Genomic DNA, 25321 nt, shown 5'->3' with positions numbered 1-25321 from the left:
AGTTAAAGTCCCATAATATTTATCAAGCAATGGCAGGTATCAATAGTCTAAAATGTTTGGGTATATAATGTTATCAGAATTAATATGTATTGTAAACTGATCCCTCAGTGTCAAAATACTGATTCCATATACTTGAGTTTAAAAAAAATCAAATTTCAAATAGGAAGGAAAAAAATAACAATGGGCCATATGTGTATAATCTTTGAAAGCATGGGCTATTTTGTTTTTCACTTTGTATCTCTACAACCTAGCCTACTTCCTAATCTATACATAGTAGATGCTTAGTAAATGCTTATTGAATTGCATGAGAATCCCACCTCTATTATTTTCTACCTGTGTTACTTGTATATGTTACTTTACCTCCCCAGAGTTTCCTACTCTGTAAAATGAAGGGGTCAGACCCTATAGATGAACTCTCTGGTACCTTCCAGGTTTATGAGATTAGATCTCATGATTTTCATCTTCTTGTGTCATATTTAAAACTACCTTCTTTTCATTATTTACAAAAAATGTCTTTAGCCAGTTAGCCATGAAATATTTATTTCCTAAAAATGTCCCACTTATAAAATTGGTATTCACCTCATTGACTATATTATGCTTCCATAATTCCTTGTCAGATCAGTTTCAAACTGATATATACACACCCAAATATTTTCATTGCTGTGAAAAATTAATGAATTCACATTTTATACATGTATAATTGAGCCAGAAGCAGCTGACACCAGTTATCTTTTAATTGCAGGGCAAATTAAGTCCTTGATATATTGAATACTTGGTTGACAAACACTTTCCCCAAAATGATTTGTGGTTAAGACTTTGTTTAATTCTAGTGAATATCTTATTTTTCAGGAATGCAATGAATTTACATACAATTTTGCTGAAGAAATTAGAAAGCAATACTTTGGTGCCATAACACCAGGTTATGATTTTATGGCACGATTAAGGTACGTATTTACATTTCCTATATATTTTGCCTTATGTAAAACCCAAAGTATATTAAGACAAAGTATTGAATACTTTCTGTACAAACTATGGCATACTCAGCATTCTCTCTTTTAAAATATTTATAAGGTGTTCAATAATTAAGGGTGAATAATGCTTATTGTTTTCTCTTCTTTAGAGGAGGCATGGAGACCATTCTTCCTCTTAACGCCCATGAGATAGCTGATACTCGACTTTATGTATCTATCACTAATGTAAAAACCAGAGAAAATAACTTAGTTTCACGTTTCCCCTCCAGGAATGACCTCATTAAGGTAAGAAAGTTCCATATTACCTTGTAAGAAATGTCAGGATAGTGATTTTTTTTCTTTTGTACAAACACATTTAAAAAAAAAAAAACTTAAATGATATGCTTCCATTTTATAAACTTCTATTTTTAAGAAATACTTCCCCAAACCTATATAATCTTATTTTCTGATCATTTTAAGTTTCATGTTTATTCTATGAAACTGTTCACTGATTCTATGAATAAGTTTGAAAATTAGTAGTTTGAGAATTAAATATTCATGGGAAATAATCTGACTAGCCAATTTACAATTAACTATGTGCTTCCTAAGATAATGGGTTAAGAGAGATGATGGATGATGGTAAATGAAGAACAGCCAACTCTTTCTTTTAGTATCTTGGATAACCTGCATATGTTTTGCAATAATAGTAAGTAGCTATGCATTCTATGACAAAAATTAATTTATTTGGGTTAAGTGAAGAGGGTGACAGGCTAATTTTGGTGGAAAGTCCAAATTATAGAATTATTTTTCAAACGCATTTTAGTACCATGTTCCAGTTGGTTGGTAATGAATTCTTTGGCCATGGCAGCCCATGAAACAAAGGAAAATAAAATATTACATTTAGTTTGTGATTTATCTACTTCCACAGTCATATTATGGGTTAAAGAGTCTGTGACAGTTGAGAAGGAACAGGCAGCAGGTGTGTTGATAACACAGTGATAATTTGGACCTAGCTCTTTGGCTCCATATCCTATGAACTTTCTAGTGTAGGAAGTAGAGCAAAGAGTCAGGCAGCAGTGACTGCTTGTCTACTAGGAAACATATCTATTGTGTTTACCAGTGACAAGACCTAAATCACTTCATGAGTCTAAATAACCCCAATGGCAAACCAAAGAAGCCAGAGTTATTGGTAATATCAAGCAGGGGCAAGGTCATTGTGGAGAAAGGACCTAGCCCATCTTCAACATCACCACCAGCCTTAACTGCTAACCATTTGTTAATTAATAGATCAATAGGCACAAGAGTCCTGTGAGTGGCAACAGTCTTGCTTCCAGCAAGCCTTCACAGCCATCATCTGAAAAAACAGTTCAGCAAAAGAGAGAAGGAAATTATGACCAAATAGAATTATGGCTCACAGGTTTTCTTTATAGTTGAAAAAGGAAGTTGGCAGAATTGGTTTCATCCTGTACCCAAAGTGAACAAAAAAACATCAATTCATGGTTGTCAAATGACAAATGTGAAGTTAATTGTAACTTATATACTAACATCTGTTGTGGAGGATGAAGAAGTAGAGAAAATGTATGAAGAATTTGACAAGGTTCTCCAAATTAGGTAACTTTAACATATGAGAGAATGTAGAGGTTGGGAAAAATGTTAGAAAGACAAATGCTTTTGGATAACTGAGAAAAATCACACCTATATGGCATGAATACTTTAGCCTTTTATATGTATTTTTATGTAAATATGTATATTGCATATATAATGAATGCTATATATGTGTGTATATATGTATACACATATACCTACATATATACACAGAAAAAAGAATTGGATGATGCTAAACATGGTTTAATACCTCATATCACCACAAAACATGAATTTGAACACAATTCTAACAGAAATAAACAGTTTATTGTTCTTATGAGAGTTATATCAGAATAAAGTGTGGACAGATGAATTATCTACAAGTGAGAACAAAGACCAAAATTAACATCAAAATAAAGAGTAAAAAGTAATAGGAACTTCAACATGATCTATATAAATAACCTACTAGGGCTAAAAAATGGTAAATTAAAAAAGATAAAGTTATTGATTATTACCATTTCTTTAAAAAGTTTAACCAATATAAAATAAATATTACAATGAGTGTAAAAAAGCTCAGATATGTGATAGACAGGAGACATTTAATTTTCCCAAGTAGATACTACAAAGTAAAATGAGAGAGAGTAGTATTGTCTTGTAAAACAGCAGAATATTCTAGAGAAAACTTAGTATAAAACCCAAATGAACTACATCATCCCAAATGCATCAGTGCATGAAACAGAGCAAAATAACAAATAGAATGTTAAATTCTAAAAAATTACAGTGTGTATTTGACAATCTGTTTTCATCAACAGCAATAGGGGAACCATTATATTTGTGTCCTACTTCCCAGTATGCTATTCAAAGAAATAGAAATACCATTAGAAAGATGAAATTGAGAAGAATGGCTAGAAAAAATCAGTACACACTAAGAAAATCCCTGCTGCAATCTCAAAAATTTTGAGGTGATCACTTTAAAAGATAATGTCTGAATACGTTACATATGCCTACATGTAGAGGAAAGAAATATAATAAAAACTATGGAAAATTGATGATATACAATCCCAATAGCATGATCATGAAAACATAAGTAACTACCATCTCATATACTTTTTTCAACACCTTTACTAGAATTTTCTACATGCAAATTGAAGGTATCCTTGATGAAAGATATGAAAAGGGAGCATGCAGGCTTTAACAAATAATTCCTTGTAATCAATTATATCTTTATAGTTATTTGACTAAAATGTTCTTAGAATACAAGAAACTGCTGTTAATTATTATTACAAGACAAACAAACAAAACCTTTGGTTTATTTAATAAAGGAAAATTCAGCCTTAAAGCTCTCTTCTAGCAATAAATCTCAATTATCTGCTCAGCAAAGAAAAGATTCCTTGAAAAATTCAATCCGCTAGATAACTTTTTTCCTATAACTCTGATTATTAAGATCAGGTAAGACAAAATATAAGATGTATACTTGTCAAAAGCAATTTGACATTGTTATGGAAAGATTCCTTGTGAATGATGGTGCTTCTGTTGATAGATTTATATTGTAAATTCCCAGAATATCACCTAATGTTCTCCATGAGATTCATGGTTACTAAAAACATTCTATATTGACAATTAACAGAAATATATGAAAAGATAATTATTCAATAAATAAGTGGTCAAAGAAACAGTACTCAGAAAATTTACAAATTACCTACAAACAGGAAGGTATGTTCCAGATCACTACTAATACTGACCTGAAGTTTGACTTAGTTGTGGTTCAGTTGTGTCTGATTCTTGCTGACCCTGTAGATACAGTGTTGGCAAAAATACTGGCATGGTTTGCCATTTCCTTCTCCACTTGATTTAGGCAAACAAAAGTTAGATGACTTGCTAAGTATCATACAGATAGTGTCTGAATCTGGATTTGAATTCAGGTCTTCCTAACTTCAGGCCTACTCTTCTGAGTCACTTAGCTGCCTGCTTATCCTTACAAGCCATCAAATTGTCAAAGATCATACAGAATGTCAATCATCAGTGTTGGAGAGGTTGTGTGTAAGCACATACATTATCGGAACTTTGAACTGGTCAAATAGTTTGGAACTATGACAAGAAAATGACAAAACCCTGGCCTCCTGATTCCATATCCAGCGTTCTTTAATACTGTGTTAATATTCTAAAAGAATGGCATTTGCATATTTATTGCATATTTTATTTTTTATCTTTGATCCAGAGAATCCACCATTAGGCATATACCTCCAGAAGTTCCATCACAAAAAGAAGAGCTTTATATATATATATATATATATATATATATAGTTCAAAGCCATATGAGGGTACACCGTAGATGAAAACACACAAAGATAATTGTCATTCTCAGTCACTGAGAGACTACTACTACTATACATATATATATATACATATATATATATTTAAATATTTATATTGACAGTTTTTATATTAGCAAAGAACTGGAAACAAAGTGGATGTCCTTTAATTAGGGACTGTCTAAACAAGTATGTTAATGTAATGGTTTTAGAAAACTGTACAGTTCTTTTAACTCAAACTCTTCCCTGCTACATACCTTCAACATTTTATTTCCTTATGATGCTTTGTGTTTTTTAATCTTGGACAAATAAAATCTCTAAGGAATTAAAATTGTAGGTGAGGCAAACAACAATGGAAAGGTGGATTAGTGCAAGAAGCAGTTGGTGGTTAGAGTGCTGAGCCTTGAGGCAGAAAGACAATTTCCCCTACAGCCTCACTTGCTGTATGCCCTTGGACAAGTCAAATAACCTCTTTGTCTGAGTTTCCTGGTCTATAAATCCTATAAAATAGGAATCATGATAATACCTGCCTCCCAGGTTATTGTAAGGATCAAAATGGATAATATTTATAAAACACCTAGCATAGAATCTGCCATGGAACAGCAATTACTAGGGAATTGTTACAGAAAAGTATGCAGGCTTTATCATATTTTTCAATAATGACCTGTGCTAAAGGAGTGGTTAAAAGTTTATCACTTAGAAATAGATGGTGAGAAAAAGAAGTTATCTCATTATCTGGTGATCAGCTCCACTGATCCCTATGAAATGTTTAAAGAAAATAAAACTTAGAGGAAAATCATCAGTGCATGGGATGAATTGATTGTGAGCAATCTATGGAAGATCATAGATAAGAATTCTACAGGATAAGGGAAAAATAAAAGCCATACTTTTTTATCTGATTTATAGAATTACCTATATTGATGAGATCATTATTTTTTAAAATATTGATTAGTAGATAAGGAGGGAGGGAAAGGGGTATAATTTATAGGAAGACTAGTGGACTGAGAGGAAAGCAACCTTTTAGTACTAATAATGTTATTTACTCACTGTACAATGCTGGACAAGTCACATAAATTCTATGACCTTAATTTTCATGATTAAAAAATGAGAGTTATTCATATTAACGCTTATGATTACTTTTAGCATTTAAAAAAGGGATCTTTGGATCTCATAGAGAATTTACACCAGGCTAGTGAAGGCTTGCTGAATAGAATTCCTTTGGGACTTATTAGCATGTTAATAATTTTTATGTAAATGAATACTTCTAAAGTAGTTGAAAACAAACATTTGTAATCTTATTTATACAATTTATTTCTCTACTAAATTGTTTCCTTGATTATACGAAGGTAAGTTTAAATTCACCCCAGGCCCAGAGTATTGGTGCTTTTGAATATGGAATCCAAATAGGTTAACAGTTTGTCAACAAATTAATGAACAATAGACATATAAATGTATATACATGTCTGACTTTATAACTGTGAAAACTAATTGTGCTATTGGTTTGATATTAACCATAAATTATAGCTAAATCATAGAACTAAAAGGAGCCTTAGAGATCATCTTGTCCAACTAGCCTGTTTTCTTTATCTCTAAAATGCTATTGAACTCTTAAGATCTTTAAGGCTTTTCTGAACTATTGTGATTGACCCCAAAATATACAGCATATTAGCTACAAAATTGGGACAAAATCCTGGTCTCTTGATTCTAAATCATGTTCTTTTTTTTACTGTATTAATATTCCAAGAGAATGGTATTTGCCTATGTGTTTTATTATTATTGGCCATTTATTTTGGTTACATCATCATCACCATTACCATAACTGATATTTGCATAGTGTTTTAATTTTTCTGAAGCTTTTTTTACATGAATTATTTTACTTGTACAACAACCCTGCATTAAAAGTACGAGTATAATATCCTTTTTACTGATAATGAAACTGAAATTGAAATATGTTGGGTGTCAAAGGCAGAATTCAAATCAGTTTACCCTGACTCCAAATCCAGCACTACTCTTGTACTGTGTTGCCTTTGTTACATTTCATTTTCTTAATATTCCTGATGTCTAGTCAAGTTCATCCTACAGCCTGCATGCTTACCCTCCCAATTGTTAAGCTATTAACTCCCTCAATTTCCTCTTTTCTTTTGCTTTTTGGAATCTTCATTCTCCTTTGTTCTGAATCCCTTGCTTTTTTAGACCAAGTCCTACAGGGTCATGTTAAATGACATTTGGCTTCCTGCTGAGAACTCCACAATTCTCCCATGCTGTGTATGCCACAGGATTTGAAGGTAGAGTTAGAGTTCTTCCTGCTCACCCTGCTATGTCCTTGCTCTGGTTCTCATCATTAGTAAGCAGTCTTTCCTTCTTATAATTTGTGCCATCTAACTATGTGACTGGATCACTGGAAGTAATAGTAAAGTCCCCCTTAAAAAATCTAGGGACCTCAGAGGTATAAATTATAGCACTCTTGATTTACAGGTGAGAAAAACTTAAATTAAATGGAAACAAAGAGATCTATCTACCCATGGTTAACCATAGGAAATGGCAGAAGTTGGGACTAAAATCTGGGTGGGCTATGTGTGGTTTGAATCTAGTTACTATACCATACTGTTTGCTATCTTGACATCCAGCATCTTGAGAAACTTACAATTCACTGAACTCCTCAAATTCTGTGAACTCTATTTTGCTTTAATCACCAGCTAGAGCAATCATATATTTGACCTTAACATCACTCAAAACTAATTTACCTACAAGATCCTGAGCTCTTAAATTCTTGTCCCTGATCATCGCTCTTGGCCCCTCAATTCTCTGTTTCACTTATCCTCCTTTATCACCCTTCCCTATTCTTCCAATCTATCAATTGCCCTGATCTATCCTTAATGTCATTCCTGACCAGCTTTTTTACTCCAAGTAGGACCTGTCATTTACTTTACTCCTTCTTTACTCCTTAAGGGTTATGTGCTGCTTTAGGAAGTTATGAAATTATTCTTACTTGGCTCCCTGCAGATTCATTTATTTGAACCATCTCTGCTGTACAGTAGTCATTTTTTCTAATCTATTGACTATCTCTCTCCATTCTAGACATTGTGCAACTGTTAGAGGACATAGAGATAACAAATGCTTATTCTTGGCACTAGAGGACAAGTAGAAATAACAAAAAAAAGATAAATTTAGAGTTATTATAAGAAAAAATTTACTAACAATTTGAGCTGGCTAGAAATGGAATGTGCTGCCTTGGCAGGCAACTGGTTTTCCTTCATTGGTGCTTCTTAGATATATATTGGGGAACCACTTTTCAGGTAGTTGTAGAGGGGATGGTTGGTCTAAGTGGCCACTGATATTCCTTTAAGCTCTGAATTTCTGTAATTCAGATTCTCTACAACAGCTGTTTAAAATCCTATCTTCCCCCAAAAGGTGCCTAAATTCATAAACCTACCTTTACTAGATAACTTTTTTCCCTACTTTGCTGCAATTGACACCATTTGATATAAATTTGCTCAATTTTGTTACTCTAAATTTCTCAGTGACTTTTACCATTATCCCCTGCTTTGAAATCTCAGAGGAAGAGATTGACTTCCTTCTTAGGAAAACATATCCCTCCATTATACTCTCAGTCCCCTCTTCTCATGTTCCCATAATCTCATGCTTATCCATGCGGTCTTTAATTTCCCCCCTCTCTAACTTGATAACATGGTGAGATTTCCCTAAGTCAAAAATTTTCCCTTGACTCAGTTGCACCTACTCTGCAAAATGTAAAATAAAAGTCTATAACAGTATTAAAATGCTAGAGTTTTAGAGCCTTATAATCTTTTGAAATTTTACTGAGCAAAATAAGATAGGTGATTATAGGTTCATCTCTAGGTTTAAAGTTCTAATTATCCAAAGAGTTTTTATTATAAAACTAAACTGAAGATGGCTACATACAGAGCTGAAGTTTTTACTTCTTTCTTTAATATTTAAAAAAATGTGCAAAGACAAAGTTCTTTGAACTTAGAAGTCTTAATTTTTCATATTCTTGATCCCATATTTCAAGTGGTATGGTTGATACTAACTATCTTGTGGATATTCTGTTGGAAGCTTAGTCTCAAAATGTCTAAAGAGAAATCATCATTGAAACTTGTCTCTCTTACTTTTTCTAGTATTATCAACAATACCACATTTTAGATTTATATTCTTGGAATCAGTTATTTTTTATATTTTTTTACCTTTCCTTTTACCCCTCCATCCAATTACAGAAAGTTCTTGCTTTACATAGATTTGCATTCCACAAATTCAACTTTATATAAAAGGACTGAGTGAGCTTTCTAGCTGCAAAGATTTTAGTAGAAAGGGCAGCTTTAGAACCTGAGATTGAACCAAGAATATTCATAGCAAAACAGTTGGCAGAAGGATTTCTTCATTTCAATGAAATGTTTTCTTGTAGTGAAAAGATGGATCCAAACAAGATTTTTAAAAATTCAGACTAGACTAGCCGAGGATATTATTACTTGCTACCATTAAATTTACAAAGAAGAAAGGGGCCACTGTCCAAATATCCTTCAATAGCTTCATTAAAAAAAAAAAAGTTGTATTAACAACCACCAGAGATAAAAGCTATGCACAGTGATTGGGGAAGGAATGACATACTGCACACATATCTCATCTTACTCCACTGTATATACTTTATCATCAACTTTATCTTTTATTTCATAGTTCTGTTTATTATCATGACAGAATATTTAATATGTCTGCATTTTAGTATATTTCATGACTTGTATAAAGGTATTTTCTATGTTCCTTTTTATATAGGCTAAGTGAAGTGGGTGAGTAGGGGCAATCTTGCGTCTAAAATTGTTTTATGTAGAACTCTGCCAAATGGGCCACTTACATTAAGTAAGAATTGTCTGTAATTATCAAGTTCTACTCAGCATTATGTCTTGCTTCTATCTCTTCCTTCACACTCTTTTCATCCTAACTATCATATAGAGCTGGTTCCTCTATGTCAGTGATGGTGAACCTATGACATGGGTGCCAAAAAGGAAATGCAGAGCCCTCTGTGGGTACACCTGCAATCACCCACCAGAGTTCCTTATTAGAAAGCCAGAGAGACTGGGTTGGAACTGTTCTCTCCACACTCTCCTGAGAACATAACTCACTTCTCCCACCCCTCTGCCCAGCAGCCAATGGGAGTGCTTCCTCCCTCCCCTGTCTGGGGTAAAGAAGGTGGAAGAGAGGGGCTCACATACTGCATGCGGGGGTGGAGTAGAAGGCAGTCTGTTGAGTCTGTGGTGAAGGTGATTCCAGTGGTGGGATTGAAGAGGAGCTAGGTTGGAGGGGAGCATAGCTCATAGGTGGCATGTAGCTGGATGGGAACACTCTGGCCACTCTCCTCCCCCTCTCCACACATGTCTCTCATCACCTGCCCTTTTGCCTAGCAGCCCAATGGGAGCACTACTCCCTCCTCTGTCTGGGGTTGGGGGATCGGTTGGGGGGGGCAAGGTGAGGGCATCCAGGTGTAGCACTTGGTCTTGGGGGGGCAGGCATAGCACTCATTCTGGGGGTAGGGTGGCAACAGGGCTTGGTACTCCATCTCTGAAAGGTTCACCATCACTGCTCTATGTGAATTTTTGCTAACTAAACTTCTTGCTGCCGATTTATTTCTTTTCTAATTCTTCACAACATTGTCCAAGTGATGCTCCTAAAGTATTACTCTGAGCATGAACATTTCACCTGTTCTATTTCTGCCAAACTGAACTACTCTTTGCTTTCTTTCTTGTGTCTCATCTTTTCTCATTCTTTTTTTAATCCTCTGCCTAAAATATGGTTCTTCTACTCTGACATCTCCTTACTGAAATCTTTACTAAGATCTATTTCAAATCCTATCTTTCTATAAAGCCTGCTTACTCCTTCAGTTTAAAATGATACCTCCTTGAATTTTTCACACTCTCTCATATCATAATTATTTTGTGCATATCTTTTTCATTTTCTCCCTATTCCCCATTAGATTAGTATCTGAAAGCAAGGTTTTTGTTGGATCTATCTTTTTTCTCAGTCTCTCCCATAGACTGGTGCTTAATAAATATTCGTGAGATTCTAAAGTGAAAATTTAGATCCTTCCATTTGTGATTTTATTCTCATCATATTTTTTTTTGCCATTTAATCATTCCTGATTAAGATTCAGCCCATTCTTCTTTACTTGCATGGGGTCTACACAAACCCTTCCATATCTTGGCATTCTCTTTAATTTTAAATATCCCCCCCCATAATTTCCCAACATTCACTTTGTTTTTTACTAAACACCCTGAGTTACAGGACTACTTAAAAATGTGAGGTAGAACACATATGGGTTTTGCAGAACTGCTTTTTATCCGAGTTCTTTATTTTATACTTTAGAGGTCAAGCTTGGTTAGACACTTGCCAGGATTAAGTGAAGAGCACCAGAAGGCACCCAACTTTATAATATCCTTCTCCCTATAGTCTCATAATTCTGAGATTCATTAAAGTTAACCATATCTTGATTTTGGAAGCAAGCAGTTTTGTAATATTAGGTTTAAAAGATGGCTTATAGTTTTGAATCAGATGTATTAATTAAATAAATACTACTCAGAACAAAGGAGAAGCCTTTGGGGACAATAAAAAGCAATCCTGTGCTAGAGCAAGTCATACAATGGAAGATTCCTCTCAGCTAATCTTAACTATTTTGAATTCCTGTAAATTTTTCTCCTCACACCCATGAAAACTGAGGAACTTCTCTTTATGCTGGGAGTTAATTGTATTCAGCTTTAAATCTCAAGCATGCTTTTGGGCTATTGCTCATCAGTTCTCAGAAAATTCTGACAAATAACAATTTGATATTTAGATTTAACATTAGCTTTATGCAAAATATAAGTAGATAAGGTAAATTTTTAAAAAATCATTGAATGCATTCTTTTTTTTCCCTTAAAACCCTTACCTTCCATCTTGGAATCAGCGCTGTGTATTAGTTCCAAGGCAGAAGAGTGGTAAGGGCTAGGCAATGGGGATTAAGTGACTTGCCCAGGATCACACAGCTGGGAAGGCCAGATTTGAACTTAGGACCTCCTGTCTCTAGATCTGGCCCTCAATCCACTGAGCCACCCAGCTGCCCCCCATTCGATGCATTCTAAAGCTAAATAGAAATGATTTTTGGATTAACAAATACTATGTTATTTTGATACTATGTTCATGCATTAGTACAGATAATAAAGATTAATTAACACTTAAAAAAATCCTTACCTTCCTTCTTTAAATCAGTATTATCTATTGGTTCCAAGGCAGAAGAGTGGTAAAGATTAGGCAATGAGGGTGAAGTGACTTACATAGGGTCACACAGCTAGGGAGGGTTTGAGGCTAGATTTGAATCTAGGACCTCCTATCACTAGGCCTGGCTCTCAGTACATTGAGCCACCTATCAGGTAGCTCTAAAATTCTATGAATCTGTGAATATATAACAGAGACATAATTATACTTGGTGATGAGGGGACATTCTGAGTGCAAACAGGAAACTCCTTCCTTCACAATTTAGTTCAGGGACAACCTCTTCCATGTTTAGCTTCCCTTAATCTCTCCAAATGAAAGTATTATCTTCCCACTTAAAATATTCCAGCAGTTCTTTGACTTCATCTCTTCTTTGCTACCAACATTTCATCTTATTTACCTTCCAAATCCCTTCCTATAGAATGTAAGTGTCTTAAAGTCAAGGACTTTGTCATTTTAGCTTTGTATCTCTACCACTTTTCCCTTAGTAGAAGTGTTCAATAATTGTTAAACTGACTCATTTGGAGATACCCAGACCCCATCTTGAAGGGCTCCTTACTCTTACCATTATTAAGCTGATCATGAAGTGCAAGTAACAGTAGTATAAGTATTTAGTAGGGTTTCTTATTACTTCATTGGAAGGACAGATAGTGCTGAAGCACACAGGCTAGCCACATAATAAGACAAGACTTTTTGGAGAAGATTCTAATGCTAAGAAAGATTGGAAATAAAAAAGAAGGGGACAATAGAGGATGAGATAGTGTCATGAAATAATGAAAATGAGCTTGTATAGACTTCAGAAGATAGTGCAGGACAGAAAGGCTTAGTGTATTTTGGTTCATGGAGTCATAAAGAATTTAACATGACTGAATGAATGAACAACCACTATTACTTTAGAAAAGTTGTAGTGATTCTGGTATAGCATTAACTATTTTCTGGTCTCTGAAACCTTTTTGTGCTGATTCAGCTAAGTTGAAGGGGAGAAAGAACAAAACAAGTCATTCATTCATGTCAAATTTTTTTTTTTGCATCAGTTTTTTGCATCCAGTTTTTCTGCATCACCTGTCACATTTTAGCTAAACTGTCATTTGGTTTCAGAACACCTAACGATGTACAAAATAGCCACAGAAAACGGATGTATGTGTAATTTGATGCTGATTGATACTTTAGCATTTTTCTGTAAGTGGTAAAATGAGTGAGAGGTAGTGGTTTCCTTCAACATTTTTGCATGGTCCTGTCTACTTTTCAAGTTCAAATAAATTTTATGCATGTAGATATGAGTGACCACTTTTTGTGTATACAAGCACAGATGAAAAGAGCTAGCTTAAAAGTCCTTTGGTTTGTTCTTGAAAGTTCGTATTTTCAGAGTTTGTTCCTACAAAAAAGAGTTAACCAATAATAAAAGCATGTGAGGCCATTTGAGTGATCTACTGAATTCCATTGCCCATACTGCTGTTAAAGCAAGATCTTCTAATATTTAGCCTTTTGAAAGTGAAATAAGACTTGATATAATATTGGTCATTATCTTGGGAAGAATTGAAGATAAGTGTGAAACTGTCATTGAATTGCAGCTGCACCACCAAGTTTTGGATAAGTAGCCAGCCTCATTAAACTCCACAGTAAACTTCAAAAGTGAATGAACCCTAAAGCCAAAGTTTTAAAAATACCTTTTCTCTTTATTAATTCTAAAATTAAGAGAACAGAGTAACACTCATTTGATTAATTCATTAAGAGCAGTACTTTTGAATTTTAGTGAGACTTGAATTTTGTCACATAGTATACATTATGTCTCTGATGAATATCTATTTGCAAAATAAAATTTTAGTTAATATATTCAAAGCAGTGCATTAAGTCCTGGTATACCATGGATTCATACTGTGGTTATATCACTGAGTACCTTTGTTCTTCTGTCAAAATTTTCCTTTTTGAGTATCAGTTTGTTTGTTTTTTATATATAAAAGGTGGAGTTTGGATTAGATGTCCTCTAAGGTTCCTTCTGTCTTTAAATTTAGAATACTAAGAACAACTACCCCTTTTCTGCCATCAGGAAGCTTTCATTTCTAATTAGGGAGATAAGTTTCTTTGGGGCAGATGAATATTTTAAGCACTTTAAAATATGTGGCTAGATTCCTTTCATTATGGCCTTGTAATTTCCTAAAGCCATTATTTTTGATTTACAAAAATTCCTCTTAGATGCAGTTTTTTTTTTTTTTTTGGTATGCTGATTATAGTTGAGAAAAGCAGCTTAGTTTCTGATTCTCTTTTAAAGTGAATTTTCCTTTTAAACTTACTTTGATGAGTAGATCATTAGTACATATGAAAAGATAGTATGCTGTGACAAAACAAATACTTTCTTTGATTTGAAGAAGTGACAAGTATTTTTTCAGTTCATTGTACTTTTCATATCACTTATGCGAATCTTAGCATAAAAGTAGCAAAAAAAGTAATTGGATAGCATTTTTCATCTGAATGCTTCAAAGCAGCTTTCAAGCATTAACTCATGAACTTCATGATAAAATATGACATGGAAAAATGTAATTCAAATTTTTAGGAATGAGGGTTTTCTTTCTTTCAAAGTATAAATTTCTTATTAGTATACTAAGATAAAACATTTGGATAGGATCTTCTCTTCTAACCACACATTTCTTCAACCACCGCTAATGTACTATGTGACTAATATTTTTCAGTCAATCTGAAATGAAACAAAGAGTGAAAGCTCCAGGCCAATAACAGAATTATTTAGAGAGACCAATGTCTCTCAGCAAAGCTGGGTCATTAGATTTTCCTCATAATATAAGACAATCGAATTAGTTTTTTTCCCTTTCTTCTATCCTAAAATTGCATTATTCAAGATCACGCCCCAAAAGTCAACCACCAGGCCTAGCATAGTTGGAAAACAAGAGATCTCTCTCAGGCACCTTTCTGCTTAGAATATTTCTGAGCCAAATATGGTCAAGCCTTCTGCTTAGTGAAAATGAGTGGGATTTACATTTCTCTACCAATGATTGGGTGCTAACCTCTTGAAGAGGTGTCTCAGCTTCTTATTGAGACTTGGTTAGGTTAAGACGGTCTTCAGTACAATATACTATCAATGTCCTTCTGTCAAAGGGTCATCACATTTCTAAGACCACTCATCATCTGTACATGCCTTATATGGTTTCTAAGCTTTTCACTCACTCGATGAGTCAAACCCTATTGCAGATGCTAGTTTATAAGAAAAGGAGGAAGCAGCTAGGTTTACAGCATAGATTAGACTTCTCCCTTATAAAATATATTACTGATTTCTAGTAAACTTATAATTCTGTTAATGACTGATTAAGCACTGTCCCACATTAGTCACCTATTATGGTTAGATACTGATTAATGCGATTACTGGGGTCTTACTTAAAAAAGAATCAGGGGATCAGGGATTCATATTTTCTTTAACTGGACACAAAAGTATACTTAATATCAGTGTTTTTTTTTTTAGAGTAGCCAATTTATAATAGTTAAAGGAAATGCAATTAAATTAACAGTATATAGTTGTTGCCTTTTAACTAGTACAAGTGTAGTTCAAATTGGTTCTGCCTGACTACCATTGAATTGTTTTGTAATTTTTAGATACCTTGTAATAAATGCTTTGTTTATTTTTAAAATAAGTACAATGAATGTAATGTCATACTATGTCATTATACTTTAAAATTAATGTTGAAACTTTTAGATGCAAAACTGTACGGACTTTTCTGCATTTGCTTTGTTTTATGTAAGATTTACTCATCTCACATAAGATTGCTATAACATCTGACACTACTCTTGAAGTACTGCAAAAAATGTTAATGCTGTCATCCCAGAAATGTTGCTTCAAATTAAAGTGTTTTCATTACCACAGTGAACATGTAATATAGATTAGTATCCAATTATCCAAAATTATAAAAAAAAAAAAAACTATTCTGACAGCCTTCACCGTATAAACATCTGCTTTATAAACACCTGCCCATATGATTGGCTGTCCTCCATACTTCTGGTAATTAAAAAAAATAGTTAAGGAACTTACTAGTGGTGGAGCTCTAACCTTCTGAAGAACTTAGGCTCTAATAGAGCAGACATCCCCATTGCCATGAGAGTAGCCTTCACCACTGAAGCTCTTGACTCCCTATGACTTTCTAACTCCTTTGTAAAGGAACCCCTACAGGAATCTTTCCCTGTCCCCATTCATATATTGCCAGCCCTTTATAGTACTTCTAGGAGGGAGCTCTCAGTGGAAGTCAAAAGAGTCTTGCTTCTATTTTTAGAGAATAGGCACAGGGATACTTGCTCTGATGACAGGCACGGAGAATATTTTTATCAGATATTCATTGAGCACTAACTATGTGCAGACATTGAAATAAAGTGTAATCATACAGGATTATGTTGGAGGAAAGTGCTTTTATAAAACAGCAACCTATATAAATGGGAACTATTAATCTAATCTAGCTATATGATTAATATTTTGTACTGTATAGACAGACAAATGATCAGGAAAAACTGAATTCAAATTCAGACACATACTGAAAATATAACCCCGAGTAAGTTACTTAACCCTTGGATACTTTTCTCTAAGACTATGAATTACAAAGCAATTTCTGATTTGCATGATAGAAGGAGTTTCCTCACCTAGGCTTCCATATGTTAGTGAAGTGATAGGTTTGACTTACTAGCTCTGTGACTGTGGACAGCTCACTTAACTCTATTTGCCAGACCCTTGCCCTTCTGTTTTAGAGTTCTTACTCTGACAGAAAGTAAGGGTTTAAAGAAAAAATATAAATAAATCACAGTTCTGAACCAAAAATCCAATAATAATAATAATATAGTTGCAAAGAGTATATATACATAAAATGATAAATAGGAAACAAGGTAGCAAATGAGTGCCAAATTGGTAGTTCACAAGTAGGAATTTGGAATATATTCCTCCATAGAAATAATGTTATAAATGTTACTTAGGTTCAAAGTTTGTTTATTACATTTTGTATTAAATTCTAATAGGATGTCCTGAGAACCAAAACAATGAGGATACTATGCTTTTGAAAATACACAATATGTTAAACATATAAATTTGCTAGAAAAATTCCTTATCTACATTTTACCTCCCAAGCTAAAATCCTTTTCAACTATCTAGATGAAAGTCAAAATTCATTTTATATATCTAGCAGCCACTTTCTAATGTAACCTAAGTTATAAGAAACTGTTCCCCTAGCAACATCCTGATGTCATAGATTAGAGTGTCTCAGACTGAATCTATTGTAGAAATCAAATTTGGTATTTTTATCTATTGCAAAAGATAATTGTATGTTTTAAAATGAATGTATAATACATGGCAAATGCAGTAGTTTATTTGTTTTCCATATGTATGAACTCATGATTTAGTTTTAGATTTAAATTTTATTATATAATATATTACTTGAACAGATTTGGTTGATTTAAAGAGAATTGTTTCCTGAATATTTTTAAGTATTCAAAAAGCATCACATTTATTTTAACTACATACATTTTTCAAAATATAGTATTTTTCTATATAGCCCTTTTCAAATAAAAGCACCACACCCATTGGATAATATAAGCTTTATAGTATAGGAAAATAATAATTGTCTTAATTCACAATGCCTTTTTTTAAAATCTAGGTACTTTTGGCTAGCAGTTTTGTACCAGTTTATGCAGGCTTGAAAGCAGTGGAATATAAAGGACAGGTAATGTTTTTATATATTCAAAAACATTTCTTACATTTTCAAGTTTTTCCTATAATACCCAATTTTAGAATTGTCCTGACTAGAAAAAAGTTAATGAATAAATGGTTTTGCTTTCTTGATTTAAGAAAAGAAAATTCAAGTTTTAGTACAATCATCTTGTACATTTTTGTTAAATTTTTAAAAATGTTATCTTCAAGTAATTTATATTTGGAATCAGTGATTTCCTGAAATAAATGTGTTTTCAAATAGGTAACATAGTTGCCTAAAAGCAGTTTCAAAATCAGTATAGGTCATATCTCTGGATATTATTTTATTTTCAATTTTGTAGTTGCACTTTATAAGCCTATTAGTGCTTCATATATATATATATACTAAAGTTTAAATCAGTTGATTCTCATAAAGCTAGTATCTTGAGTTTGATCATAAAAAAAAGTCATTTTGCTTTTCTGTGTTCTATAGGAATAGTTTTTACTTTGAATTCTTTCTGCTCTAACTCTTCTCGACCATTTATAAAGTGGGTATAGTTGGTCATAAGAAGGTAGGGCAATAAATTGCAAATTGGTTCATTCAAATGTATTATTATAATACTGGAGAAAAAACACTCATCACGTAATATTAATGATAATATAATCTTTATAAAGGAGATACAGAGTACATTTTGTGTTTTTAGGAAAATCATATTTCTTTAAAAAGTTACATATAACATATATAATATATAAACAGACTTAGATAATATCCTTCATATTATGGCATATAGTTGGTCTTTTATGGTGTTTTTGGTTAACATGAATTAAACAATTAGTGAGCCAGAAAATACATTTTTAAGAAACTGTGTTTAATCTATATGTTATTCTTCAAAGTTGAAAGTTCTGCTGTTGATAGAGGCATAGAAGTCAAACTTGTTGCTCAATAATGGCATTGGTAATAAATGAAATTTTCCTAGTTTGTGTCATTTCTACTACTTTGATTAAACAAAGAAAGTTTCAAATATAGAGAAATAGTTAGGACAGAGTAGTAGGAATAATGTAAAAATTGAGAAAAGGTAACAAATCATAAAAAACAAGTAGATAAAATTAAGAGGATTCATTGGAGAGGGCAATAGAAGATCATGTGAATACAGTTCCACTTGGGGGTGAGAAAGTACTTCCTCAGATTCTACTAGATCCCATGTGGTATTAATTTCAAAGTGTATTAAATATTATTTGATACTGTTACTATTTTTTTGTCAGTTGTTTCTAGTCCCCAAATAGGTTACTTCTTGAGAAACCGTTGCCAAATTCCATTACCTACAAAAATTGTTGGTACATGATAGTTCACATTAGTGAAGGACACTTCTTATTTTTCTTGTTTTCATGTCCCCTGTGTTTTTCCAACAGTGATCCCAGCCAATTATTGAGATATAATCCAATTTGCTACAAGTCATAATTTTATACCATGTTAAATCCCAAGTACAAATTTCTGACCAAATATTTGGCCCACTTTTACAAACTGCCCAAAGTGAATGGTCAGGTTACAGGAAATAATCTAATTTCTTAACTTGCCCAAACTGTATCAGAAATGACTAAATGCTTTACTCTGGTAATATTTAAAGTAACACTACTCTGTTGTAGTTCTTTCCCATCTATCTGACTTTATTTTTAGTTTCCTTTATTTTATTTTATTTTTTTTATTTCATTTGTACTCATCTCCACACCTGAGTATCTTAGAGGACTCTGTTCTGGCCCTCTCCTTTTTTATCTTTCTATAGTTTCTGTTGGTGATTTCAGCAATTCATGTGTATTTAAAAAATTGTATCTATGAAGATAACTTCTAGATTGAAAGGTCCAGAGCCTAATATATCTCCTGAACTCTAATCCTGCATATTTATCTAGTGTTGGTCATCTCCTCCTGGATATACTGTAGGTACTTTAAACTTAACATGTCCATGATGAAATTCATTATCTTTCCCCTAAACCAAAGGCTTTTAAACTTTTTTTTTAATGTCATAGACTGCCTGGAGAAACTTATGGACACACTCCTCAGCATAATTTTTTTAAGACATAAAATATAGTATATTAAGTTACAAAGAAAACCAATTATAAGGGAATATGGTTATCAAAACTTTTCAAAAATTTATTTACTTAGAATTTCTATTTTTTCATGGTTACATGATTAATTTTCTCCCCCTCCTTCCTCCCAGAGCTGACCAGCAATTCCATTGGATTATATATGTATTATTGCCCCAAACCTATTTCCATATTATTCATATTTATAATAGAGTAACCTTTTAAAATCAAAACCCCCAATCATATACCCATATAAAGAAGTGATAAATCATGCTTTTCTTCTGCATTTCTACACCCACAGTTCTTTCTCTTGATGTGGATAGCATTCTTTCTCATAAGTCCCTCAGGATTGTTCTTGATCATTGCATTGCTATTAGTAGCAGAGTCTATTACATTTGACTTGTGCCACAATGTGTTACTTTCTTTATTCAATGTTCTGGTTCTGCTCATTTCGCTTCTCATCAGTTCATGGAGATCTTTCCATTTCATACAGAAATCAAGCAATTCATCATTACTTACAGCACAATAGTATTCCATCACCATCATACACCACAATTTGTTCAACCATTCCCCAATCGATGGACACCCTCTCATTTTTCAATTTTTTGTCAACACAAAAAGTGTGGCCATAAATATTTTTGTAAAAACATTTTTCATTATCTCTTTGAGGTACAAACCCAGTAGTGGTATTTCTGGATCAGAGGGATTAGTCATTTTTACATAGGGGGCCAGTTCACTGTCCCTCAGACCATTGGAGGGGCAGGCTATTAAAAAAAACAAACAAACTATGAACAAATCTGTATTCTGCTGTCTGGTATAGAGGAGGCTGCAGCACTGACTGTGATGGGCCTGTCACACCTTACACAGGTCCATTACCACCGCCACTAAACCAGGCAACAGTATACACAGTGCAGAATCCCCTCCCCCAGATCGCCACTCACCATGATGACATCTTCCATTGTGCAGCCACATAATCCTTTGTGCAGCACCTTGTTCTCATTCAGTTACTCTCAGAACAAGGTGCCATGCAAAGGATGATGTCACCAGAAGTAGTGAGTACACTTTGTGGCACCACCACATACAGTGCTGACCACTGACCACCAGTGAAAGAGGTGTCCCTTCCAGAAGTATGGTGGGGACCGGATAAATGGCCTCAGGGGGCTGCATGTGGCCTGCGTGCCATAGTTTGGGGACCCCTGCCTTTGGGCATAATTCTAGATTGCCTTCCAGAATGGTTGGATTAGTTCACAACCCCACCAGCAATGCATTAGTATCCGAATTTTGCCACATCTCCTCCAACATTTATTATTTTCCTTTACTGTCATATTGGCTAATCGGGTAGGTGTGAGGTGGTACCTCAGAGTTGTTTTGATTTACATTTTTCTAATCAGGAGGGATTTAGAACACTTTTTCATGTGCTTATTGATAGTTTTGATTTCTTCATATGAAAACTGACTATTCATATTCTTTAACTATTTTTCAGTTGGGGAATGGCTATTTTTTTGTAAATTTGATTTAGTTCCTTATATTTTTGGGAAATTAGACCTTTGTCTGAGAGTTTTGTCAAAATTCTCTCCCCAGGTTGTTGTTTTGTAGGGATTAAAAATTAATGATTTGATTAAATATATGAAAATTATAAATAATATGGTGGTCCTTGATTCAAAGTATTATTACTCAAAGTTGAAATGACTTTAATAGCTTTTATTTACAAATTTTATTTGTAATTCATTTTTAAATCTTAAATTTTTTAAATTTAAGAAAAATAAAAATAAATTAATTTATTTACAGAAATGGTAGAAAGAGTGAAAGCAGAGAAATACAAAAGGGTAGAGAAGACATTAGCCTGTCCAACTAAATATTGCTCTGGTGCTCAACTCAGCCAGGACTTGTTGGCCTTCAACCAAAATTAAACTCTCTCCAGAAAACAGGAAAATAAAGCCAGCTATCCACTCATTCAAATTCCCTCCAAGAGGCAGGTCAAGATGATGACTCAAGGTCAAGAAGGTGACTCCTGAAGCCAACTTTCTTCCTTAAGCCAAACTCTCTTCTTGAAGCTGACTTCCTTCTTCAAGCCAAACTCACAGCCCCAGAAATTCAGGATCTTTTATAGTGGCTTCTTGTCCCTTCCTCTCTTCACAAGGACTAATCACAGCTTCCAAATTGCCCAGTGTCTATAGGATCCACTTCTCACCTTTAGGAGGTGTGAATTCTCATCAAAAGGGTTCACAGTTTCCTGGCTGATTGAGTTTCTGAAGGTGTGAATTCACTAAGTGGTTTGGAGTACCTCTACCTGGTTCAAACTTATGTTGATGCAATCAAAAGGTAGACAAAGGAGAGTTAATCCTGTCTTCATGATATAGTAAGGTACTAAGTAGGGGTACTTAAGTTATTGCTAACCAAAGTGTTAACTCCAACTAGGCAGAGAGAATAAAGGATTCCCTTTTTATAAGTATAAACTCAGAATAGACAAAGAGAACCAAGAATTTCCTTTCACACTTTCCTTCTAATTTTGTTTGAATTGGTTTTGTTTGTATAAAACCTTTTTAATTTAATGTAATCAAAATTATTCTAAAAAAAATCTTATAATGTTTTCTTTCTTTTGCTTGGCCTTAAATCCCTTCCTTTCCCATATATCTGGCAGGTATGCTATTCTAAATTCCTAATTTATTCATGATTTCACTCTTTACATTTAATATTATTTAGTTAGTAACTAATAGCTATATTTCCTTATAATTGGTTTCCTTTGTAACTTAATGTACTATATTTCATGTCTTGAAAAAAGTTAATTGTTAGTATTTCCAATTTAGTTTTTATCTGGGGATTTGTAATTTGTTCTCTTTCTAGTTTTTTTTTTTAATTTTCATGCCCAATTCATTGATCTCTTCCTTCTCTATTTTGTTAATATAGGGAGTCAGGGATTTAGATTTTCCCCTGAGTACTGATTTAGCTGTATCCCATAGATTTTGATATGTAGTCTCCTCTTTGTCATTCTCTTCAATGAAGTCAGTAATTATTTCTGTTTTGTTCTCTCACCCACCAGTTTTAAAAAAATTAGATTATTTTAGTTTCCAATTAAATTTAAATTTGCCTCTCCATGAGTTCTTATTAATTGTGATTTTTATTACATTATTATTTATTTGTTTTTCTATGTTTGTTTTTGATTTTTTATGCCCTAGTACATGGTTGATCTTTGTATATGTACCATGTGCTACTGAAAAGAAGGTATATTCCTTTTTATTACTATTCCATTTTCTCCAGATATTTTTTAACTCTAATTTTTCTATTATTTCATTCACTTTCCTTCTTTCTGATTTATTTTTTTTTTGGTTCAATTTATCTAGTTCTAATAGGGGAAGGTTGAAGTCCCCCATTAGTATGGTTTTATTATCCATTTCCTCTTTAAGCTCCTTTAAAAATCTGGATTCTGTATCACTTGATGCATATATGTTGAGTACTGATATTTCTTCATTCTTTACACTGTCTTTTATCAAGATGTAATTACCTTCCTTATGTCTTTTAATCAAATCTATTTTTACTTTAGCTTTGTGTGATATCATAATTGCTACTCCTTTCTTCTTTGTCTCAGTTTCAGCCCAATAGATTATGATCCAGCCTCTTACATTTACCCTGTCTACCTGCCTCAAGTGTGTTTCTTATAGACAACATATGGTAGTATTCTAGTTTTTAATACATTCTGCTATCCAATTCCATTTTATGGATGAGTTTGTCCCATTCACATTCACAGTCATGATCACCATCAGTGGAATTCCCTTCCATTTTAACTTCCTCTTTTAATTGTAACCTGTCTCCCTTCCCTCTTATCTTCCCCTCCAGTGTTTCATTTTTAGTTATTCCCCTACCCCTTTCCCTCCTCCCTTATGTTACTCCCCTCCTGTCACCTCCCTTCTTATTCCCTTCTTACTAAAGGACCTTTTGAATACCCCCACAACCTCTCCCTTTCTTGTATTACTTCCCTCCCCACCATCCTGTTTCTTATTCCCCTTCTGCTTCTATATAGGGCAAGAGACAATTCTATACCCCAATGGATCTGACTGTTTTCCCCTCTGAGCCAATTCCAATGTGAATAAGGTTTAAGTATTACCTGGTGCCAAATTCTCCCCTTCCATTGTATTGATCTTCTCCCCTCCTGCCCGCATACTTTTCTATGTAATATATTTTATCCCATTTTACCTCTTTTCTCATTTCTGTTAGTATTATCCTCTTTTTCATCCCTAGTTTTTTATATTTTTTGACATATCCTAAACACCTTACCACTGTACCCTCTATGTATATTTCTTCTAGCTACTATGATAATGATAACAGTTTTTAAGAGTTACAGATAACCTCTTTCCATGTAGGAATACATACCATCAGACTTTATTGAAGCTCTTATATGTTTTCTCTTATTTACTTCTTCATGCTTCTCTTGAATTATATATTTGGGCATCATATTTTCTGATTAAGTCTGTTTTTTTTTTTCAAAAAAGCTTGGAAATCTTCTATTTTATTTTATTTTATTTATTTATTTATTTATTTTTAAACCCTTACCTTCCATCTTGGAGTCAATACTGTGTATTGGCTCCAAGGCAGAAGAGTAGTAAGGGCTAGGCAATGGGGGTCAAGTGACTTGCCCAGGGTCAGATAGCTGGGAAGTGGCTGAAGCCAGATTTGAACCTAGGACCTCCCGTCTCTAGGACTGGCTCTCAATCCACTGTGCTACCCAGCTGCCCCCTTCTATTTTATTTTTGACCATACTTTCCCCTGAAAAAATATAGTTAGTTTGCTGGGTAGTTGATTCTTGGTCTTAGATCCAATTCCCTTGCCTTCTAGGATATCATATTCATGCCTTACAGTCCTTCAATGTGGATGCTGCCAGATCCTGTATAATCCTGACTGGGGTTCCATGATATCTGAATTGTTTCTTTCTAGCAGTTTGTAGTATCTTCTCCTTGTCCTGGGAGTTCTTGAACTTGGCTATAAAATTCTTAGGAGTTGATATTTGGGGATTTAATGCAGGAGGTGATCTGTGGATTCTTTCAATCTCTCTTTTACCCTCTTCAAGAATATCAGGACAGTTTTCTTGGTCTGTAGTATGATGTCTAAGCTTTTTTTTTTATCATGACTTTTGAGTAGTCCAATTATTTATAAATTATCTCTTCTAGATCTATTTTATAGGTCAGTTTTCTCAATCAGGTATATCATATTTTCTTCTATTTTTTCATTCTTTTGATTTCATTTTATTATTTCTTGATGTTTTTTGAAGTCATTGGCTTCTAATTCCCCAATTCTAATTTTTAAAGACTGAATTTCCTCACAACTTTTTGATTTTCCTTTTCCTTTTTGGTCCATTTTTCTTATCAAGTCATTCTTCTCTTCTTCAGTTTTTTTTGGCCTCAATTTCCAGCAGGTGGATTCTGGCTTTCAATGCCTATGCCTTTGTTTCCAGATGGCCTATTTTGCTTTTTAGGCTACTGTTT

At 33.6% G+C, this 25321-nt stretch overlaps 1 protein-coding gene across 7 annotated transcripts in view; it reads left to right on the top strand.

Annotated features, from left to right (window-relative positions):
* Window positions 1-25321, top strand: part of PNPLA4 (patatin like phospholipase domain containing 4) — a 73965-nt gene that overhangs the window by 12715 nt on the left and 35929 nt on the right. For 4 of the 7 annotated variants that reach the window (XM_016424799.2, XM_016424800.2, XM_001365315.3 and 1 more), the window contains 3 exons: window positions 850-944; window positions 1121-1256; window positions 17734-17799. In XM_016424799.2, the coding sequence (XP_016280285.1) occupies window positions 850-944; window positions 1121-1256; window positions 17734-17799 (297 nt within the window). The remainder of the gene's footprint in view (window positions 1-849; window positions 945-1120; window positions 1257-17733; window positions 17800-25321) is intronic. The other 3 variants (XM_056807859.1, XM_056807860.1, XM_016424801.2) reach the window with 1 other exon arrangement.

This window comes from Monodelphis domestica, chromosome 8, assembly GCF_027887165.1.
Source record: "Monodelphis domestica isolate mMonDom1 chromosome 8, mMonDom1.pri, whole genome shotgun sequence".
NCBI lineage: Eukaryota > Metazoa > Chordata > Mammalia > Didelphimorphia > Didelphidae > Monodelphis > Monodelphis domestica.
The sequence above is the reverse complement of the archived record's forward strand: the minus strand, read 5'-3'. Positions and strand labels throughout refer to the sequence as shown.